Raw genomic sequence first — 20,754 nt, 5'->3', positions numbered from 1 at the left:
ACTCCAAGTTTCACTTTATTTCCAAGTAACATTATGATGTTTAACTATCCCTGGCCACCCTGATCTCTCATCTCCCTAGGAAAACAGCCCAGCACTGTCAGAGCATGTTGGAGGGAGGGAGTAGATGAGACAGAAGGGAAATTGTATTATATGGGATGTTCCCAAGAAGTGAGTCTCTTTTTTTTTTCCCAGGCACCACAAGTTGTTTGCTGTGATTTAAAGAGGACACTTTTAGTTAAAAGCATGAGCTGGATCTACAATCCCTGCAAATCAGAACATCTCTGTTTGACTTCATGGAGCTTAGCTGATTTAGTCCAGCTGAGACACTGACCCTCTATGTTTAAACAAAGCCCATTTTTTTCACTGGTGTTAGGCAAAAATGTCTTGGATTTTGGCTCTGGAAGGGATATTTTAGTGGGAAAGTTCTCAGCATGATTCATCATCCACTGGGCTTAATTTTGACAAAAGCCAGTGGCCACCAGTGTGGATCTGGGGACTGTGCCTCAAGATATGGGCATGGCCACACACAGCCAGACCCCAAGCTGCAGAGCCTGGACAGCAGTGCAATATCAATCACTATAAACACCTAAAATACCCACACAATTTTAGAAGGCCAAGCACGTTCTTCTGGGAACTGGGCAGCAGCCTTAGGGTAACTTCAGGCCTCAGATCAGGAGAAAACTGGAAGGAAATCACCACCAGCGCTGGGGGAGAAGGGTCTGCTGTTTGGTTGGGAAGCTGGGTGATAGCACCGTTTCCGAGTCTTATTTCATTAGATATTCATCTGGCCAAGGCTGCCTTCCTTCTCAGATGCATTACATGAGAAAGAGAAAACTGAATTTTCCTGACTCCAAGGCAGAGGATTTTCTTGGATAGTGTCTCACGAGAGTTTGCTATGTTTCAAACAGGACAGAGATTTACGTCCGTAGAGCTGCGGTCCCTCTAGCAGCACTGCAGGTTTGCTTGGTAAGCAAGCAGTAAATAGCACTTTGCCCACATGACAGATGTCTCGTAAGGACTGGGAGAGCGAGATGGACTCAGCATTTCCAAAAGAGAATTGAGGAAATACTTGTCCTGTGTTTAACATTTACAAGCAAAGGACCATATACATGAGATGAAAGGACTTGCAGGGTTTCTCTGTGAGGACCCATCTGGGCGTCAAGCTCTCTGGCTCTCCAAGCAAAAAGTCTGCTACACATGAGCCTGTTCCTCACTCTGCACGAGTCCAGATTGAAAACTGAGGGTTGTTACTAAAAGGAAATGGGAATAGCCTGTGTGAAGCTGCAACTATTGGTGTTTATTGCTCTCTGGTGGTGAGAATGACTGCAGATGATTTGGTAAGCAAGCAGCAGCTTCCTCAGTGCTCCTCCAGCCTCCTGGCTGCAGAAGACCATATTGCACCGTGCAGCTGGGAGAAGAGATGGCTTGGGAGGGATGTGACAGCAAAGGGGGACCTCAGAAAAAGCTCATCCTCTTTTCCTGTATAGGCACCATGGAGTGCTCACACCATGGGAGCTGGAAGGTCACATGGAGAGCCTGCCCACACTTGCACAGTGGAAATGCAGAGAGTACTACTAAACTCAGAAAACATTCTCCATAAAGAGACAACCAGATTTTTTTTTTATTATTCTTGGCTTGTTTTCACTCTTCCCCGTGCATCCAGATATTCAGGGACAAGATATCTGGCAACACGGATGGTCTCTTACGTGTTCTAACGGCCTGCTGCTGGTGGGGACCCAACCTCACCCTATTCTGTCCCCACCTTTGGTGATGGCGGGTTGTCCTTCCCTGCTGCATGGTCTACCACCTGCATAGAGGAGCTGATACCCACGCAAGACTTGTCTGGCCATGCTCACGTTTCCTCACTTTCCTTCTTCTGCCTCTCGCTGGCAGGAGTTTTGGTGGTGCTTTTTATAAAGAAGCACTTGGAAAAGGCTAGTGGTTCTGCAGAAGTGTGGGGTCGCAGGCCTTCTCCAGGTAGAAAGGACAGAAAAAAAATATAAATAAATAAAAAAAGCTATTTAAATTAAAATACATTCTGGTTGGAGGTGTTCCCCTGTGGGCTGTGCTGCCCCATTGCCCCAGGAGGCAGGGGGTATAGGCAGGACAAGACACTGGCACAGGGTGGCACTTGTCTCTGTCCCGCTGTCCCAGGCAGGCAGCCACATTCCTGCAGTGCCATCTAGTGCTCAGCTCCACTCCACCAAGCCTGTGCTCCAGAATCCTGGTCCAGGCAGGCAACGGAGTCCCCCTCCTGCCCTGCTCCATGGTAATATCCCACATTGTCCTCCCTGTGCAGGTTGCTGCCATGGATGGAAATCTCGAGTCACAGGGCTGGCTTGCAGGAAGCTAGGAGGACAGCGTGCCAAGCTCTTGGTCCCACATCTGTCAGAGGAGAAGATAAAACACTGCCAGCCTTCTCAGGATGCTGCACAGGACCTTCTGCAGGCCATTTGCTCTGGAAAGTACATGGACCTGTGCCAGCAACGAGGCAGAAAGTTGCCTTTACTGGCTACACTCAAGTCCCCCTTGGATGCCGGTCAGACGACGTGTCCTCCTTCGCTCAGCCACCTGGCCCGATACATGGTACATCCCGGTGTGTCCACGTGGCAGAGAGGAGCACTGTAGATGCGACCCAGCTTGGCATGAATGTTGCCTTGCAGCTCCTGGTCTCCCACTTCGGTTGCTGCTGCAAGGGCCAAGAGGAAGTAGCCTGCTGCATCCTGTTCATCCTAACCATAAGGGACAGGGACAAGCATTAGGAAATGGTTTAAATGAAGGTCACACAGTGCGAACGATCTGGAGCAGAGCCCAGTGGTTCCAGGCAGAACCCTGTGACACTTGGCTTAATAGAAACGGGCTCTTTATTGTCATAGCTAAATGCCAGCCCTTCTTTCCAAACTGCCTTCCCCCCTCTCAAAACCTGATGTGCCAGCATAGTTTATTTTATTTATTTTAAAGCTGCTGAAGGTCAAAGGGTCACAGGATGCAGCCATCTACATGGGAGGCCGCTCTGTCAGCAAATATAATATTCCACCTTCATCTCTCTGTCAAGACCAGTATGTTCAACACAGCACCATGGAAAGAGGTTTCCTACCTTCAGTTTGTGCAGGGTCAGGTTGCCAAGGTGGCAGTAGACCTTGGAGTAGTAGAGGGCTTCTCCAGCACACTGCAGCAAGGGAGAATGCAAGGCAAGGGTCTTCAGGTAGCAATCTTCAGCCATCTCATACATCTGCAGAAAATAGTAGACTGTAGCCAAGCGATGGAAGGCGACTCGCTCTTGCAGTTGATCTCCTGGAAAAAGAGTTGCTGATAGAGTCATCCTGCAGCATGTTCCTAAGTCATTGCCAGCCCTGCACTCTGAGCCATTTGGGGATGCATTTGTTCAACAGTCCGGGTGTGCAGACGTCTTTAGGAGTCAGCAAGCTTAGAGACAGCCCAGAGAAGACAGAGCCATGGATAGGGTTGCTGATATCAAGGCAGGACAGATTGGCCAGGGAGTATCATTTGACCAGAGCATTCCTTCACTGCTGGAAAGACCATTAGAAGACTAGCTCCATCTCTGACACTTTGCCTGTTCTATTGTGTGATCTAACTATTCCCATAGTAGGAAGGCATGAGTTTATCAGAAGAACGAATGAAGAGAGGAACAGTTGTGTTCTGTGCCTTCTCATACTTCCTTTGCTCTGGTGTAGCAACAACCCTTTGCTCAGCCCAATCCCATCCGCTCAGACCAGTCCCTCCACACCGCAGCAGAGCGCTTCTCTGTGGATATCATGAGGCTTAAAAAGGGAAGTGGCTTTAAAAAGATATTACTCTTTAGGATAAGAATAGGTCCGGAGATCTTATGAAAGTAGGAATATCTTCCTTTCACATGCATGCTGTTCTCATTCGGAAAGGCAGCCCCTTCCCCAGGAACTGCCCGTACCCCACGAGTTTGCATCACTCACCCACCCTGGTGCTCAGCCTGGCTGCCAGCGTGGCAAACTCCAGTGCCTTCTCGTAGCCCTGCAGCCCAATCTGCAGCTCTGCTAGCTTATTGAACAGCCGTAGCTCTGTCTTAATGGCCTTCAGTTTTCTGGCCAAGGGCACAGCACCTCCCTGAAGAGAGAAAACAGTGAGTTCAGACAATTCCTAGAGGTATCAGTACTGCGCTTGCCTTGGAGGGGTGATTGAACTGAAAGAGATGGACCTAGAGCTTGACAAGGGTGCTGGATGTCCTAATTCTAGCCTCTCCTTCCCCTTAAAATAGTTTCACATCTCACAGTGTGGTCCTCAGGACCTCTCTTCTCTGCTCTTCCTTAGGTGCCTGATATCCTGACTCTGAAAACGTCCTCGGGAGCAACCAGCTCATATCTGAAGCTGCCAGGTTTTATGCTGCAAGGCCCCTGCCTTTAGGCCTGCTTAGACCATAGCTGGGGCCAGGCTGTGTGGAAATGGCCGTGCTCCCTGCTGCCTGCCTGTCCCAGCTGAGGGTTTACACTGGAAGGAAAAAACGTTATTCCCCCAAATCTGGCAGGCACCTCCCTGAAGACCTTAGCTAGATGCTAGTCTCTAGAGATATGCAGAAGTTTTAAAGACACATTCATGATCAGGGGCCTGGAACATCTGCCCTATGAGGAGAGGCTGAGGGAGCTGGGCCTGTTCAGCCTGGAGAAGAGAAGGCTGAGAGGGGACCTGAGCAGTGTCTAGAAGTACCTCAAGGGAGGCAGTGAGGAGGATGGTGCTGGCCTCTGTTCACTGGTGGCCACCGACAGAACTAGAGGTAATGGCCACAAACTGAAGCACCAAAAGTTCCACAGGAACTTAAGGAAAAATTTCTCAACAGTGAGGGTGCCAGAGCACTGGAACAGGCTGCCCAGAGAGGTTGTGGAGTCTCCTTCTCTGGAGATCTTCCAAACCCGCTTGGACGCAGTCCTGTGCCACGTGCTCTAGGTGACCCTGCGTGTGCAGGGGTTGGACTAGATGACCTCTAGAGGTCCCTTCCAACCTTCAGCATTCTATGATTCTATGATTTCCTGTCAGCAGTTCCTTGCTCAGCCTCCTGTCCTGTGGTCTCCTCTGTCCATCAACCAGGAGGCCAGACATAGGGTGCACTTATTTTTGCCTGGTTTCTTGGGCCATAGCTAATTCCTTCAGCTCACAGCTTACTCACTAACCTATGCTCAAATCCTCACACTCTGGTCAGAGGCTGTATAGGAGAGCACAAGGGCAGTCTTGCTTGGAAACCCTCCCACTGCTCTCAAATGAACCTTGGGGAGACCTGAAGCTATTGCAAAATGTGCCCGTGCTCCAGGCCTCCCCATTGCCCCATACACAGCAATGCTCCTGCTCTGGCACACTCAGAATTACCCCACCTCTCTCCACCCTCATCCTTTCAACCTTGCCATGTGATTTTGCAGCCAGCCCTCCATGGCTGTCCCCTAGCAGGGGGGGACACAGGAACACAAGGACAGAAATGCTCAGAGGGGTCCATACCCTATAATACTCCACTGCTCGATCTCTGTTTCGGCTACCATTAAAAAAGGTATCGCCTGCTTTTTCATAAAGGTCCATGGCCAAGCAGAAGTCCCCAGATTTCACAGCAGTCTGAATAGCTGCCTGGAAGGAAAAGAAACTGTAGTGAGGTTTGGAAGGAGATTTGTCTCAAAACAGAACTAAATCATAGATGTGAATCTCAGTGCTCCAAACAGCACGCATACATGTTGTCAAGCAGGTATGTGGGACGGTCGTGATGCATTTGCAAGTGCTGAGTGCAAGGATGAAGTCAGGAGCCAGAGAACAACAACACGTCTCTGTGCTGGGTCAGTGTGCTGGACTGATCAGCTGGAATACCCAGAGACATCCAGATGTGAACTGGGACAATGTAGCCAGCACCTGCCCCAGCCCTGGGCTTTCAATATGGTGTGATGGAGCCAGCATGAACATCAACAAGGAGAACAGAGAGCCTAGAGAGAGAAATGGCTGGCAGGACTGAGGGCAGGTACATTAACTTCTGTGAAGAACAGGTATTTTCATTCCAATGGCACTGGTGTCATTTTGCAGTCAGAAAATGCATGCTCTTCCTCACAGTAGTAAGTTTCCACTGTTCCTGAGCGTATTTGCTTTCCTTTCCAATATTCCCATTCCAAAATGTCTCCTACCAACCCACAACTCTGCATTGGTAATGCAGCTAGCCATGACAAGAATGGGGACCAGGCCAGCCGCCTCCTTCATACCTGAAAGTACATTTCCACCAACTCGTCTTCCTGCAGGAGATAGTAGAGCCTGCCTGCCTGCAACCAGGCCTCTGCTGCTTTGACTGTCTCCCCAAGGTCAATGAAGATCCTTAGACTCTGCTTGGTGCAGTCCAGGGACTGTTTCAAAGCTCTGTGATGGTAACAGGCAAAAAAGCATTACAGAGAAATCACAACTGCAAACCTATCCCAACACCTCCATTTGCTTTGGCAATCCCATCTTCTCTTCCCACGGTTGCCATTGGGAGACAAATGGACAGACACAGCTCTTATCAGCGGTAAGATGGTAAAATTCCCCATGCTTTAGTGCATGCGTGTGTATCATTTGGCAATCTTAGGCCAGCCTGGGATAGCTGCCGATCACCTAGTGCTCACCTCAGCCCTGTGGGAGCCTGTTCCCAAAGAGGTTGCTCACCAGCTCTGCTCATTTCAGATGATAAGAGGAGGGTTTTGTCTGGGGCACCTGCAAAACTTATTTGCCTCCCCTGCACAACTTATTTGCCTCCCCTGCACTAAGCCCAGAAGTCCCACCAATGCCCAGAAGTGCTGTGTACCTTCGTCTTCTGGTCAGCATCTGGTATCCAGAGTGACATCTCTGCCTACTGCTTTTACCTTGGTGCAGCCCAAGAGACAGGTCTGCAGCCAAATGTGCATGGTCCTGTAGCCCCTTTGCAAGCCACTGGTCACCACAGGTCAAAGGGACGAGCAGCAGGACAGAGTTACCAGACTGGACACTGTCTCCAGAAGGCAACTGTGATGAAGGGAAGGATGGGCAGTGCCCAAGGTGTGTTTGTTTGCATGGTGTCTTGCCTGCTGGCAACCGGGCCCCAGCTGTCCTTTGAATTCAGTGTGATGCTTTGTGGTCTTAAATAGCACTGTTCACATGACAGGCATCTGCTTCCTAAATTCCTTCCCTCTGACCTAACATCCAAAATAATGACAACCCCTGCCCATTCGTCCTTCTGGGGACATGGGAACTAACTCTCCACTATTTGACACACTTGCCTTTAAAAAATACAGAGACTCTGGTGTCTACCCACGTCTCTTTCACTCCCCTTCTACCTAATCTAATCAGTCACCTGCACATGTCAAAATGGAGATTGAAAGGTGAGTTGATATGGGGTTTTAAATACATCCTTGGGGAAAATTTTCCATCAGAGCTAGGAAGGGCAGACTCAATGGTTGGAAGCTGAAGCCAGACTTATTCAAATAAAAGATAAGGAATCTATTTTTGCTACTGAGCATGATTAATCATTGGAATAAGCCATCAAAGGAATTGATGAATTCTCAGTCTTTGTGTCGTCTCAGATCAAGACAGAATGACTTTTTGGAAAACAGTTTGGGAAAACCCAAGTCATATCCCAGCTCATAACTCAGTGTTTTCCAAGCTATCCCAGAGCTCTATCTGAGATTAAACCATTCCCCTCTTCACTGCACGGGGACACCTGGCCATTCTCAGCATTTCACTAACTTCAGCAGCATGTAAGAGGCACAGCTAGGGCTACTTCACACCTTCCATACCTTCCATACCTTCTAAGTATATTCCCCTGCTGCAAACACCTTGGAAAAGCCACTGTTCTTGCTTCGGGTGAGCAGAGATACCCCTTTAAGAACATCTAGACTGGAAAAAAAGCCGTGAGCTGGACTTACTTGGATGTGTCCAGAGCCTGGTAGAGCTGGCTGAGGGCTTGCTGGATATTGCCTTCCATCTCTCTGTCCCGGAGCTGTTGTGCCAGAGATACGCAGTGCTCATGGTAGGTAATACAGGCCTGGAGATTGGGGGATACTTTGCTGTAGAAATGACAGAGAGACTCAGTGATGTGAAGCTGACCTGCATGGTACAGAGAAGGGAAAAGGACAGATCAACAGCTGTGTTAGGGACAGAGGTGGGCACTGCCCTGATTCCCACCAGCAAAGCTCTACTCACTCCTCACATTATGCCACTTCAGGGCAAAGAGCAGTGCCAGTTCATAACAGAGTTTGCCATCTTCTATCCTCTGCCTGTTTATCATGGCCTGTGCCAGCCAAAGCAGCACCCGGCCCAACTCCATCTCCAGGTCTTCAGTGCCCTGGAGCTCAGCATAGAGCTCAGCAGACTGGAGCAGGTAGATCTCAGACAACTGCTTTGCCCCATGTGAAAGGCTCAACTGCCCCAAGTTAGCCAAGGTGATAGCCTGGTTCCTCTTGTTCCCAGTCTCTTTGGCTTTATATAGGGCCCGGAGGTAATTCTCTGCAGCTTTTTGCACCTGCCCTTCTCCCTTGAGGGCAATGGCCAGCAGGTTGTGAACGGCTCCACCTTGAGTCACACTGTCCGTCCCATGCAGTGAGTGTAGGAGCTGCCACATGATCTCTGCAGCTGGGCCTGGCTGGCTGTCCAAGAGATACATCCACCCCAAATAGAGAGAAGACTCAAAAGCCTCCTCCTCACTCATCATCCTGCTTAGAGCTACGGCCGTGGCTGCGTAACAAACTGCCCCATCCAACACATCATGCTGGAGATACATTCGGGACAAGATGGCACACAGAGTCCTCTGGGTGGGCACAGCTCTGTTGTCACGGGAGAAATTCAGTGCCTGCTTCAGGTAGAAGCAGGACACTGCTGGGATGCTGCTCCTTTCTAGTTGACTTCCTGGGAGCTTGGATGTATTTTGGAGGATGAAGCCGGCTCTCCAAATGGGTGTTGGTGCCCCCTTGACACCACTGGGTACAAACAACCTGGCAGATGCCAGCGCAATGTTTGGCAGGTATTTCTTGTCATACAAGTGGCTCAAGATGGGGGTGGCATCCAGTGGCACAGCGCTGGTGTCTGGGCTGAGTAAAGTGGTGGCAAGGCATTGAAGGTGCTCAGTAAAGGGTAGAACTTCATCATTTTTGCCCAATTGTAAGAAGAGCTTGACAATAAGGAAGCAGACCCGGGCCTCCAAGGGAATATTACCCACAGCAATGGCTTCTCTGAGGATGTACTTCATGACTTCCAGCTCATTCTCTGAGCTGAAAGAGTGGCCAGGCAAGCAGACAAGCAAAGTCACTGTTTTCCCCAGCAAAGAGGAGAACTTGTTCTTCATGTTTTGTTTCAAGTAGATGGAGGCAAGGTTCACATGCAATGCAGCCATCAGGGGCAGATCCCCAAAACCCATGTCCAGGATGCTCATAGCTTCCTCAAAGTAGACTCGAGCCTGAGAGAACTTGACCTTTTTGATGCAGAGCTTACCCAAGAGGAAACAGAGTCGAATATGAGCCCAGGCTGAATGAGTCCTCTTGGCCCAGTTCCTGCAGGTCTCAAGGTACAAAACCAGTTCATCTTCATCAGAAAAACCATAAAAAGTGGAGCTGAGAAAGGAAAAACTGAGATCGTAGAGGCTTTGAAAATTGGGCACATAACTGCTTTGGTTAAGGAAGGTCAATATAGGATCAAAGACATCAGCATCCTCCATGTGTCCAACATTCAGGTCAATGAAGAACTTGGGATCATCAAAGTCATTTGACTTCTCCAGGAAGATATCTTCCAGCGTAGCAGGAGCTGATTCATTCCCTGGGCTAGACTTCTCAGAGGTGCTAGGTGTTGTAAAGCTGTTTATTTCCTCCCAAGACTGGAGCAGCTGAATATCCTTATAGCTCTGGAGAACAGCCTCTGCAAGGGACAGGCAGATCACAGTGGGATGTTTCTCTATGTCAAAATTCACTCTTTGAAGTCATCATAAAAACACCCTATTTTGCCCCCTCCACATACTCACCTGGTGGTACTTTTGGGAATGTGGCTGTGGGTTCAAAACCATCTACACAGACAAGGAGACAAACAAAAAACAAGAAGCCTAAAGCCTTGGTCAACGTTAGCATGCAGACACTGCATTTAAACCTTACAGAGATTTGCTGCTGCTCTGCTAAACCCAGAACCAGTATTTGGAAGCACAGTTTCGCTTTTGGCCCTGGACAGCACATGCAACACATACTCCTGCTTCCAAGGTAAGAATATGGCAAAAGGCTGTCGGGTGATCATGGGGTGAGCACTAGCAACATTACAATTGCCCAGGAACAAGCGGGTCTTATTTCTCATGGGTAGTGTTTTATCAGCTCTGTCTCACTTTAGAGCTTTGTTGTGCCTGTTCAAAGGTTTCAGATATACACATATTTGTGACAGGCTCTACCCTCAGGCTTATTGTACCTTCACTGGAGCATCTGAATGCTGAACGGTCTGTTCTGCAAAGTGACTGAACCCCATGGCTTCCCAAGGGGGAAGCCCTTGGGAATTTGGGACCACATTGCTCTTCTAGGCAGTAAGAAGGCGGAAAACTGAGGCAGACTAATTAGCTGTAGTCCAAAAGCCACACCATAAATACAGCAAAACAGAGAACTGCACCCAGGAACCCCGGTCTCTTGGCTCCTGCTCTGGGTACAGAGACAATATCATGATCACTTTAGCTGTGCAATGCTCTTCAATATACACCTAAAGGTCAGGCAATGGTAGGAGACCAGGCTTTGCACGGACCTGTCGGGAGAAGCCAGATAGGCTTTTTGGTTTTTTACTACTGGACAAAAAAGAGTTTGAATTCTTCATGCTGCATATTTCATCCTATTCCCAAAGCCTTTCCTAACCCTCCAGTCTCTCTGAGGATCTCAGCAGGATCATCTCTTACTGCAAGGTGGTCAACAGCGAGCACCTATAGCCAGCATTAGTCCAGAGCAGCAAGGGTGAACCACAGCCCTAGAAGTAGAGACTAAATTAAACTGCACTGCAGCAGAGCCCAGCTTCTAAGGGTATCTACAGCCTCCCCGACCAGGCTGAGCAGGGAACTCTTCCAGGCACAGTTCTCTCACCCAAGCAGCTTGGAGCAAGGAGCTCTCTAGGCATGGCCCAAAGCTGTTCTCCAAGGACACAGTTGGGGCTGGGCACCTCAGAGAGGGGAGGACTCACCGAGCCGGTACACGGAGGTGATGTCCGTGCGTGCCAGGTCACTGAGCAGGGTGGTGAAGTGCTGCTCGTTGCCATTGCAGGGGACGCGCAGCAGGGAGACTTTCTCTTCTTCGCTCAGAAATTCCAAGCCCTTTCCCCTATGACAAAGTCAAGAACATTTTTAGCTGAAACAGTGGCATAGCTGCATTGGGCTATCTTCACCTAAAGTGAGGTCTAGCCCATGGCCAGATTTGTTCCTATCTAAGAATTACTGGAGACAAGTGAATTGTCTCCAATAATAATTGATAGTTCTCTCTGGGCAGAGATTCCTGCAACCTGTTGGCAGAAGAGCCTGGCCTGGGCTTCTTAGCAAACGTCAAATGGATTCTCTGTGAAGCTCTTGCAAGTCAGATAACCTGCCCTGAATACATACACTTGAGTTGGGACTCAGAGTCCACCCTTCCCCTCCTCCTAACTGTAAATTCATCTAGAAAGTAACAGTAAACTTACAGAGGTTCACAGGCCTCAGGATTTATGCATGTGGTTGGGACAAAGCCGATATTCCCATTGCTCTGGGATTTTCCCACAAACCACGGCAGTCCTGGAATAAGGAAGCCAATGACTTCTATGCCGTCTCCTTTGGAGAAACTCAGTTCATTCCAGGTTTCTCCTCGGTGGTCCTCTTTGGCTGTGCAGCTGCCTTTAACTGAGAAACAAAGACAACAACTGCATTTAGTGTGTGAGGCTGCTCTTCAAGCTTCCTTGCTAGAAAAAAAATAGGCAAGGAGAGACCACGAGTTTAGCTTGAGATGTCTACTTCTTTGTCCCATAAACGAGGCTCTTCAGATCAGTCCTCCAAATACATGCAATTCCCAGGATATATTCCCCATTATAGAAAGGCCAAAGATACAGTTTTCCCACAAGCACTTCGCAATGATGTTTCATTGCCAGAACAGTAGCTGCGCCTTTTGCATTTGTGGCTGAACCCAGATTGCAAAAGCTGTGTCCTTGACCATGTTACACAGATGTCACTCACCAATTGTCTGAGAAGTTGTCCCACTTATCTCCTGGGAGATGCCGAAATTCACAACATGGTTCTTCAAGAACCACCTGCAAGGCAAAGGGAAGCCAGAGAAATACCAGCGAGTCCTTCCCTCTGTCTTCATTCCACCCAAAAAGGAGCACCTCACATGAGCAGGAATAATATTGTGTCCCCTGTGAGCACTGGCACTCATGTAGAGCATGGCCAGCATGGCCAATCCATTAATCCCTGGTAGTGGTGCTACTGGGCATGGAGAGCAGGTTACATCTCCTGACTGCAGGCTTGAGTGCGCCTTCTGCATCCTGCAGAGCCTTCTGCATCTTGCAGAACAGGATGATTTTGACAATCCATAGAAGAATGTCACCATATGAATAAAAAATGTGCTGTGGGTGTCTCTGAGGCTTAGTCAGTGTCCGGCATGAGGCCTCATGTTGTCTGCTGTTACCTAAGCCTTGGGCTATTGTTTTTCTCCAAATTACCCATCTGAAAAAATCCAAATAACTCCATGTATGACTTAATATCATATAGAATGAGATCAGAATAAAGGACCTTGGCTTTGCCCTGAACAGGACCTGACCTGGTTCCAGTGGCTGTATACACTATGTATGTGTGCATAAAATGACGCAGTCTTTGCTCGCTGTCAGAGGTAAAAGCAGTTCCTCATCCTTGAGTTATAGCGGTGCGTGAGGATAAGGAATTAATCTTGGCTTGGGAGCTGTAATAGAACATCTACTTACTGATAAAATGGTTGAGGTACTGGCTCTAGAGCTGTCACGGGCACCAGGCCTCGTTGACCTGTCAATAAGGACATCCCTTCCCACTTGAACTCATCTCCAATGTTCTTCACATGCATCAGCTCATTGCTGCAGAACTTCAGGCCATCTTCTCGTTCCTCCTCTGTCTGGCAGACAGTAGGCACTGCCCTGGAAAAAAAGTTACCTGCAGATGGAAAGAGCCATGCCTAGGTCAACTGCATCAGTTCAAGATGGAGCCCATAACGGAGCTACAACACAGTCCTGCTAAGATGCTTATGAGAAAGTCCCTACACATGTGCTGCTTCTCACCTTCCTGGAGTAGCAGCCCCAGATATATGGTGGCCAGGCGATCTTCATTTACAGTAACTTTGATCTCAGTGTCCTCCATAAGAGCACAGTTTAGCCAGTATATCTGGTCAAAGAGAAGCTGCTCCAAGCACTTGGACACATAGCCTAAAAGACCAAAGGGGTAAAACAGTGTTAACATCCTCCTTTGCTAGAACAGCCAGAACACTCTTGGAATATCTCACAATCTGCCATTTGCAACCACGCTGTGAGGCAGCAACCTCTAATTCTGCTCCCATTCCCACCAGGTGCAGTAAAGGGATTACACCCTCCTGTGCCTTTTTTTACTGAGCCAGGAAATGGCTTCATGAATCTGCAAATGGTCACCAAGGTCTTTCTGTTCATATTCCTTCCTCTTTAAGCTGTCTACCTGAGTATATTACCATGTCTTTGGTGTGACATAACTCCTCCCCAAATTCTTCACACACTGTCTCTTTTTATCTTCCACAGCCTGCTTCATGTTTTGAATACTTTACCTAAGGTCAGATATGTGGAAAATTTCCAGATTTCTTCAAGGGTTTTAAAGGTGAGCAGGAACCGATCCTCCTGTGCTTGTACACAGACCAGCCTGGCTGAGAGCTCCTAAACAAAGAGGACAAAGCAGGAATAAGGGGAAGTCCTGGGGCTCTGACAGAAGTTCCTGATAGTGTGGTAATAATATTAGATCCTGGAATGAGAATAGGAAATCTTTTATTAGCATATTCCAAGCTAAAGCTATACGAGCTAGTCCCGTTGTCCGGGCTTATAGGGAATGTGGTCCAACCAGCTGAGTCTGTCAGCCAAGAGGGATGGAGTAACCACAGTGACAGCTCCCTACGGTGCAGTCAATGGAAGGCAAAGGAACTGGAATAGTGCTGTCCCTGCACACTTTGCCTATCTCCTCTTCATCTAGGCTGGTTTCCCGGAGGAGACAGGCAATTCCACCGGGGACCTAATCCTGTTGCAGAGCTTTGATGAACCTAGTCCTATGCAATGCTGCGTGTTATTTAGCACTCACTATAGCCCTATGTGCATGATTCCTCAGGCAGCTCAGTGCCTCCAAAGTCATGTTCCTGATATGAGGTTCAGCTTTGTATCCATCTCTCCCTTCTTTCTGCTACTGTTCCCATGCCATTAGTGCCAGTATCCAGGGGCACACACCTACATTCCTTGGAGGAATTGCTCTTTCTCTGCTGAGTTTGGTGCCCCATCACACATCCCATAAAGGCCAGGTGCCTTCCAGTAGTATGTTTTCATCTGCTGGGGCCTGAGGCTCCTACCTTGAAGAGAGCACAGACTTCTCGGTCATCATTCTCCAGAGCCCACAGCTTCTTCCTGACTGCTTCCTGGAGCTGGGAATTCGGGCACTGGGAAGAGCAGCTCTCAACAGAGAAGAAGAGTGAAATCTCTTGCAAAGGAAATGTGCAGAGTTAAGGGGAGAAGGAGCTCCATGCAGAGCCTCTGCCATTGCACAGCCTCCCCTGCACTCAGTCCCACCCGTGCCTCCAGCAGTTACTTGGTTATAGTGCTCAAACAACAGAAATAGATACCACCCTCTCTCTCCAGACACTAGCAATAAAGATAAGAAACTCAAGAAATGCCCAGAGTCTCCAGCTGTGGTACCAGTCCTTGATACATGCAACCCCTGGAAGACTGTGTGGTGCTGCAGGCCATATCTTACCTGGCAGAAAGCCCTCCCCAACAGCCAGCAGCACTGAAGAGGTGTCTGGCAAGTCGTCTGCTGCTTCTGGAGCAGAATCACTTGTCTCTGGCTCTCTGGCATTACCTAACGGGGAGGTAGGACACAGAAGAGCTGCTGTCACATTTTATGGCAGGGGTCTGGGACATTCTGCCTAATCAAGTCAACTGAAAGCAAAGTCCATGGGTCACATTGCAGATTTGTCTGCAGGACTATGTGAATCTGGTATCACCTTAAGATCTTGCTCAATGCTGGGAGCAACCCTGGGATTAATGTGTCCTAACCACAAGATAACCTTCATGTTTGGCTTCCTCCCAGTGCTGGAGTAACCTTAAAGTGAGGAATTCACTTCTTATCCTAGGGACAGACCCTCCTGGATAAGATCTGGGAGCAAGGTGACTCTATAACGGGGTCATTTTGGGGAGGGGATCTCAGAGTAAGAACACTTCTCCAGTGCAGCAGAGCCAAGGGTAATGCTTCGTAAAATGCTTTGCTTATTAATTTGACAATTGAAATAAGATTTTCTCCACTCCTGTGCTGGCATGGATCTGAAATCCAAGCCACTTTCTCTCTGCTTCACGCATCATCAACTATTGCCAGAAAATAATCTATAAGTGGAACTTTATTTGTTAATTCTATTAATAATGGCTGTGGGGCATAAAAATCCAGCTTGTGTATTCACAACTGTATTGTTTGTGGAGAGATAATAAGCTTAAAAAACGTAGTTTTTTTGTTAGCAATCAAATTGGCTTTGTAAGGCAAGTCCCTGTGTATCTAGAGATCTGGAGCTGGAAAGTCCTGTGGTTTCAGTCACTCTTTTTCACCGGAACTGTGAAGTTCCTTTTACTTAGTCAGCTGTGCTAGTCAGTGAAATAAACTGTGATTTGCAGAGAATTATAAACTTTATTTATAGTTAGCAGTAGAAAAGAATTGCCCAAGGCTGTACACGTAATGAGTGGGCTTTTCTTTAAAAGAAAAGGCTCTCCATTTCACTTCTGAGCAGGCGATTTAAACACGATTAAAGGACTTCATCTACGTATTTTGTCCTCTTCTAAAGAGGTGGGAAGCTGAGAGAGGGAAGTGAAATGAGACAGAGGCAGAGTTAAGAGAGACCTTGGCTCCTACCAGAGTTAAGAGAGACCTTGGCTCCTACCTAGGTTGGGTTTAACTGCGTTTAACATGTCCCTCCTTCCCTCCCACTGTGGGTTATTCCCAGGCAATGACGGGCAGGATCCCATGGGCAGGATCCGCACGGCCGAGGTGTCCCTCCGTTCCCCGGGTACCTGGTGCCATGGTCTTCTCCTGCCACCATCTTCCCCAGCGCTTGGCTGCGGCGTGTTGCAGGTGATCCCACCTGGAGAGGAGCACGGGCGAGCCGGGACAGCAGCAGTCACACTCTTGGCCTGGGGAACACGTTGTGGAGAGGCGGTCAGCACCGTGGCAGGGTGCTCCTGGCCACGAGGGCTCCGTACAACCCAACGACAGCGGCGATGAGTTGGAGACAGGGGGATGCAGGGGAGATGCTGCGACAAGGTCCCCACAGAGCTGGTTGAGCGGGCAGGCGTCAGGCCCCTGCCCAGCTGCGAGGATGACTGGATTTGGTCCTTGTGGCACTCACCACTTCAGTGTTTATTTGTGTTTGGGCCAAGCTCAGAAAGGGAACTGGGAGATTTTTCAAAAGATAAAACTGAAACTGCTGGCAGGGAGTCACGGCTGGTTGTGCCAGTGACTCATTTACCAACCTGGTGCTGAAATATTTTGTAACCCCAGTCAGGAAACTCTCCCAAGACAACCCTAATGCAGAGCCAAACAACAGGTCCCAGGAGCCATAGGCCATGCTGGATGACACTGGCACCAGCACCCGCTTTCCCGGGGGACATGCAGCTGGAGCCGCGGGCGCTGAGCTGCCTCCCTTTCCCATCTCATTAGCACGGGATGGTTAGATCATGCGGGCTGCCTTCATGCCAGCATGGGAATTGCCTTGCAGGGCACTGTCACCTCTGCCTGCTGACTCTGGGCCCTTGCAGTACCCAGTGGGCTTCTGTGAATGTTGCAACGGCCCAGGGTGCTCCCAGCAGCAGTGACAGCAGGACAGGGGTGGCAAGGGGGCTCCTGAAAACCCACAGCACAAGAATAACCCAACAACCCCCTGCATCACCCTCCTTGGCCAAAATGTCCGATCTGCTTCCTCACACATGTAAATCCAGTGGGGTATGCAAGCTGCCCAGCAAAGGCAGGGGGCATCCCTGGAAAAGCAGCAAGCATCCGGAGCGGCCAGCGTGCAACGCCGGGCTCTGCCCGGCAGCCCTGCATTCCCAGCGCTGGCAGCCCTGCATTCCCAGCATTGGCAGCCCTGCATTCCCAGCGCTTGCAGCCCTGCTGGGACAGGGGACGTGGGAGCCACTTACCTGTGCAGCCCAGCGCCAGCTCCTGGTGCCAATGGGCCCCCCAGCAGCAGCCCATGTGTCCACCATCACCGGCAGCCCCGGTGGCTGCTCCTGCCGCTGTCACGGGCTCCGCGAGGCACCCGGGCTCCTCTCACAATGCACAATGTCCCTTTTGACGGGGCGGCCACGCCAGGGGCTGGCCCCGTCCCACCGGCTGCTGCCGCTGCCCCGTGCCAGCCCCGCAGCTCAGCAGCCTCCCCCGGCCGGTCGCACTTGTCACCAGGCCCACGTGGCACATTCCTGTCATTCCTCCCTCCGGCCGCTGCGCTGCACGGGCCGTCCCGCGGACTGCAGCGCCTGCTTGAGCTTCAAGCCGAGTTTTGTCCCCATGCGGCCCCCCAGCTCCCTGCCAAAGTGAGCACCCGTCTCACCTGCAGGGAAACCCTGCTGGGGCTTGTCCAGCATCCTCCATCCAGGCCTTGCTCCAAGCTGCTCCTGGACTGGCTTCCCGCTGGCTCCTACTGTTGCACGCCGAGGGCAGGTTTGCCCACGCCACGCAGGTCTCACTGGAGCAGAGCTATATCCCAGCAAGCCGAAAACGAGTTCCCTGGAAGCACAAATGCTGTTGGCATACACAAGGCTGCAAAGGCTCATCTCCCACCTGAAGCACAGCAGAACTCCTCGAATCCCAGATGTGAAGCCTGTCTGGCTGCTGAGCTGCATCCCTTGGGCAGCCGGGATGAACTCTCATTCCCGCTTTGCTTTCCTGCCTTGTAGACATCCCATCTTTCAGGACTAGGATTCCTGAAGAGGCTGTTAGACCTCAGCATGCAACTGATGGCACATAGAATCATAGAATCATAGAATGGTTAAGGCCTGCAAATCATCTCCTGGGAAGGTCCATGCTTCAGGGATGAAGCATTCAGCAATCAGCTGGTCCTAGGGCCTCCACAGCAACATGTTGTTTGCTCCATGAGGGTTGCTGGCTCTCACAGAGGCCCAGACCACAGCCGTGTGCATGCCAAGGCCTAGAGCTTCTCCAAGAAGGCAGTGGGTAGCTGCTCACCAGACAGACTCCCATGCCACGATGGGGCTGCCAGTTCCTGGTCCATATCCCCGAGGAAGAACATGAGGAAGATTCGGCTGTGGGACAAGCTATGGTGCCTGCACTCTAGCAGGAGCACTGCTGCACTGCAATGACACGGTGGTGCAATTCTGGGCAGGGGCCTGGAAAAAGCCAAAAGATTGGGGGTCTCTTCTCATCAGAACAAACCAGATTTCAAAGTGTCGGGGTTGTCCAGAAAGGACTGGCCCTCCTCAGCCCCCGCAGCACCTCTGCTCTGCCTTCCCTTCATCCCATCTGGATGCTCACGCTGCGCTGTGGCTCATCCTCCTTCCCGACCTCCAGAATTCCGAGTGCAAAGCGCCCCGGCTGCATCCCGCGTGCTGCTGTCAGGATGATCCTCCTTCCCACGGAGCAGCGCAGCGGAGAGGCCCGTGCTGCTCGGAGAGGGCACTGCCGGCTCCCCCGCGGCAAGGGGACTGTCGGCTTCTGTTGCACAGAGCCCCCGAAAAGCTCCACATTTAGAAAGCTCCCCGAAGGAGTTTTCTATCTATATAATATCCCCAAGGATGTTACGAAGATCCAGGGAGCTTCACATGCAGGTGTGGATTTCGGCGTGCCTACCTACATGCAGAGCACGTTTCTGCAAGGAGTTCAGGCACATCTTTACAAGAAAGATGGTGCAGTGTTGGGCCCACGTTATCATGTTTTCAGTCCCTCAGAATGTTTTGTTTTAGCAACAGCTGGTCATAATTGTGCGTCAAAGCCTTTTACCAAGGAAAATACTGTTTTTTTAAAAAAAATCAACAGAAGATTATGTTTCATCACTTGTGATATTGCAATATTTATGCCTTTCAATTTTCCTAAACAACTCAATGCCCAAAACTCCCCCTCTAAAGGCAAAGACACAAAGACATCAGTCTCCCGAGTGATCTGACATGTAATTTTCCTTTTGGGCAGCAACCCAAAACAACTCCAGCTCCGCTCCCTACCCTGCTAATTACTGCTCCATGCCCTGGATCTCTTCTGGAAACCCCCCATGGCTCCTGCTGGAAGCCTCAGCCTGGGCACTCTGGAAATGTCCCATACGGATAAGTGCTCCAGCCGCTTGCGAGGGGCTCTGGCGCTGGCTGGGGACTGGTGTCTAAGCCAGTTCTCAGGGGTCTCTTCCCTTTGCAACCGCAGCAGAGCCAGCATCAGCTTGGCAGTTCCTCCAGGAGGGTGATCCCAAATGGACCCCACTTCCCTGTCCAACCTATAGAGCAAGAGATGAGCTCCTGTCCAGACCACCTTTGCCTGGGGGTACAACTGCTGCAAACACTGTCTGTCCCTCGAGTTGTCACACGCCACCTTTCACTGCAGCCCAATTTGCTTCGTTAATCCACGCTGTGATTTCTCCTCTCACTCTCCTATAAGGGCAGTTTCCTGCATGCAAGGGACCCAAAACAAACCTTTTCACCCCAGCTCTGCTCATCAGCCCTGCACCTCTGCCTCAAACCCACCCGGGACCAAAAACACCCGCTGTTCTCCCCAGCCTGGCTTTACACAGCCATGGACTGCAGGAAGCACCTGCAGGCTGCCCTTGGTGACCATGGGGACCAGTGGGGACGAGCCACACCGTCACGCAACAGCATCTGCCGGGTGAGCAACGGAGGCAAAGCAATGTGCAGGGGCCAGACTGACCTGCTCCGGGGCACTCCGGTTTTCCCCGCTCCCCCACGGCGCTCCTAAGCATCTTCTTCCTCCCAGACACGTCTTGGCCACCAAATTAAGACCTTTCCATGCAGAGTCCCCTAAGGGAGCGTGGTCGGGCTCTGCAAAGCGGCATGCGCCCGTGCACGAGCGTACGTGTGTACGCGTGCACCGGGCGGGTGAGCGAGCCCCGCACCGCCGCTCCCTCGCACAAGGAAAGGAATTTCTTCCGAGAGCGGCTTATCATCTCAGGAACCTCTGTTTCCCAGCAGAGCCGCTGAGGTCAATGAGTTACCCGGGAGTTATGCTATAAACAGCCCAGCATGCGAGCGGATCGCTGGCTCCCGGGGGAAAAGGCAAACCCCGAGGTGCTACCTGTGCGCAGCGTTTGCAGTAAACAAGCACCGGGGAGGCTGCCAGCGGGTGGAAAGTCAGGGAACGGGTTTTGGTGGTTTGCAGCCCCATCAGGGTCCATGCGGCCAGAGTGGCCGCGGGTCCAGCATGTTCCAAGCGGCTCTTTTGCGTCAGTGCCCTCCTCCCATCCCGGCGCTGCGTCCTTGAGGCTCCGGACTTTCCGTCCTCATCCCGCTTCACCTCCCCCTGCCGCGGCACCGCGCCAGGGGAAAAGCGCTACCTGCGTCAGGATTTGGGCATCCTTGGGAGCT

General features: G+C 50.6%; 1 protein-coding gene across 2 annotated transcripts; it reads right to left on the bottom strand.

Annotated features, from left to right (window-relative positions):
- Positions 1-2,392: 2,392 nt before the first annotated feature.
- Positions 2,393-17,817, bottom strand: SH3TC2 (SH3 domain and tetratricopeptide repeats 2). 2 transcript variants are annotated; one of them, XM_088536877.1, is made up of 18 exons: positions 17,766-17,817; positions 16,231-16,350; positions 14,930-15,034; positions 14,529-14,656; positions 13,746-13,851; positions 13,234-13,377; positions 12,907-13,108; positions 12,164-12,237; positions 11,638-11,833; positions 11,149-11,285; positions 9,971-10,012; positions 8,164-9,867; positions 7,887-8,067; positions 6,219-6,369; positions 5,479-5,601; positions 3,951-4,101; positions 3,098-3,294; positions 2,393-2,732 (listed from the first exon to the last, which is right to left on the bottom strand). In XM_088536877.1, the coding sequence occupies exons 1-18, from the start codon at positions 17,797-17,799 to the stop codon at positions 2,541-2,543; spliced, it is 3,987 nt and encodes a 1,328-aa protein (XP_088393003.1). In that variant the 5' UTR covers positions 17,800-17,817; the 3' UTR covers positions 2,393-2,540. The 2 variants fall into 2 exon arrangements, with proteins under 2 accessions (XP_088393003.1, XP_088393004.1); XM_088536878.1 differs by lacking the exons at positions 13,746-13,851; positions 14,529-14,656; positions 14,930-15,034; positions 16,231-16,350; positions 17,766-17,817 and having other exon boundaries at positions 12,907-13,092; positions 13,234-13,352.
- Between the last annotated feature and the right edge of the window lie 2,937 nt (positions 17,818-20,754).

The sequence above is a fragment of the Tinamus guttatus genome, unplaced genomic scaffold (genome assembly GCF_059628265.1).
Source record: "Tinamus guttatus ecotype Peru unplaced genomic scaffold, ASM5962826v1 Tinamus_guttatus_pri_ptg000710l, whole genome shotgun sequence".
NCBI classification, from domain to species: Eukaryota; Metazoa; Chordata; class Aves; order Tinamiformes; family Tinamidae; genus Tinamus; species Tinamus guttatus.
This window is presented reverse-complemented; position numbering and strand designations above follow the sequence as displayed.

Coding starts and splice junctions, on each gene's coding strand:
- SH3TC2 (XM_088536877.1), bottom strand. CDS start 17,799: ATGCTGGACAAGCCCCAGCAGGGTTTCCCTGCAG. Junction 11,286..11,637: donor CCTGAGGCCTGTGAACCTCT/GTAAGTTTACTG, acceptor ACTTTGTCATAG/GGGAAAGGGCTTGGAATTTC. Junction 6,370..7,886: donor CAGGCTCTGGACACATCCAA/GTAAGTCCAGCT, acceptor TTACCATCACAG/AGCTTTGAAACAGTCCCTGG.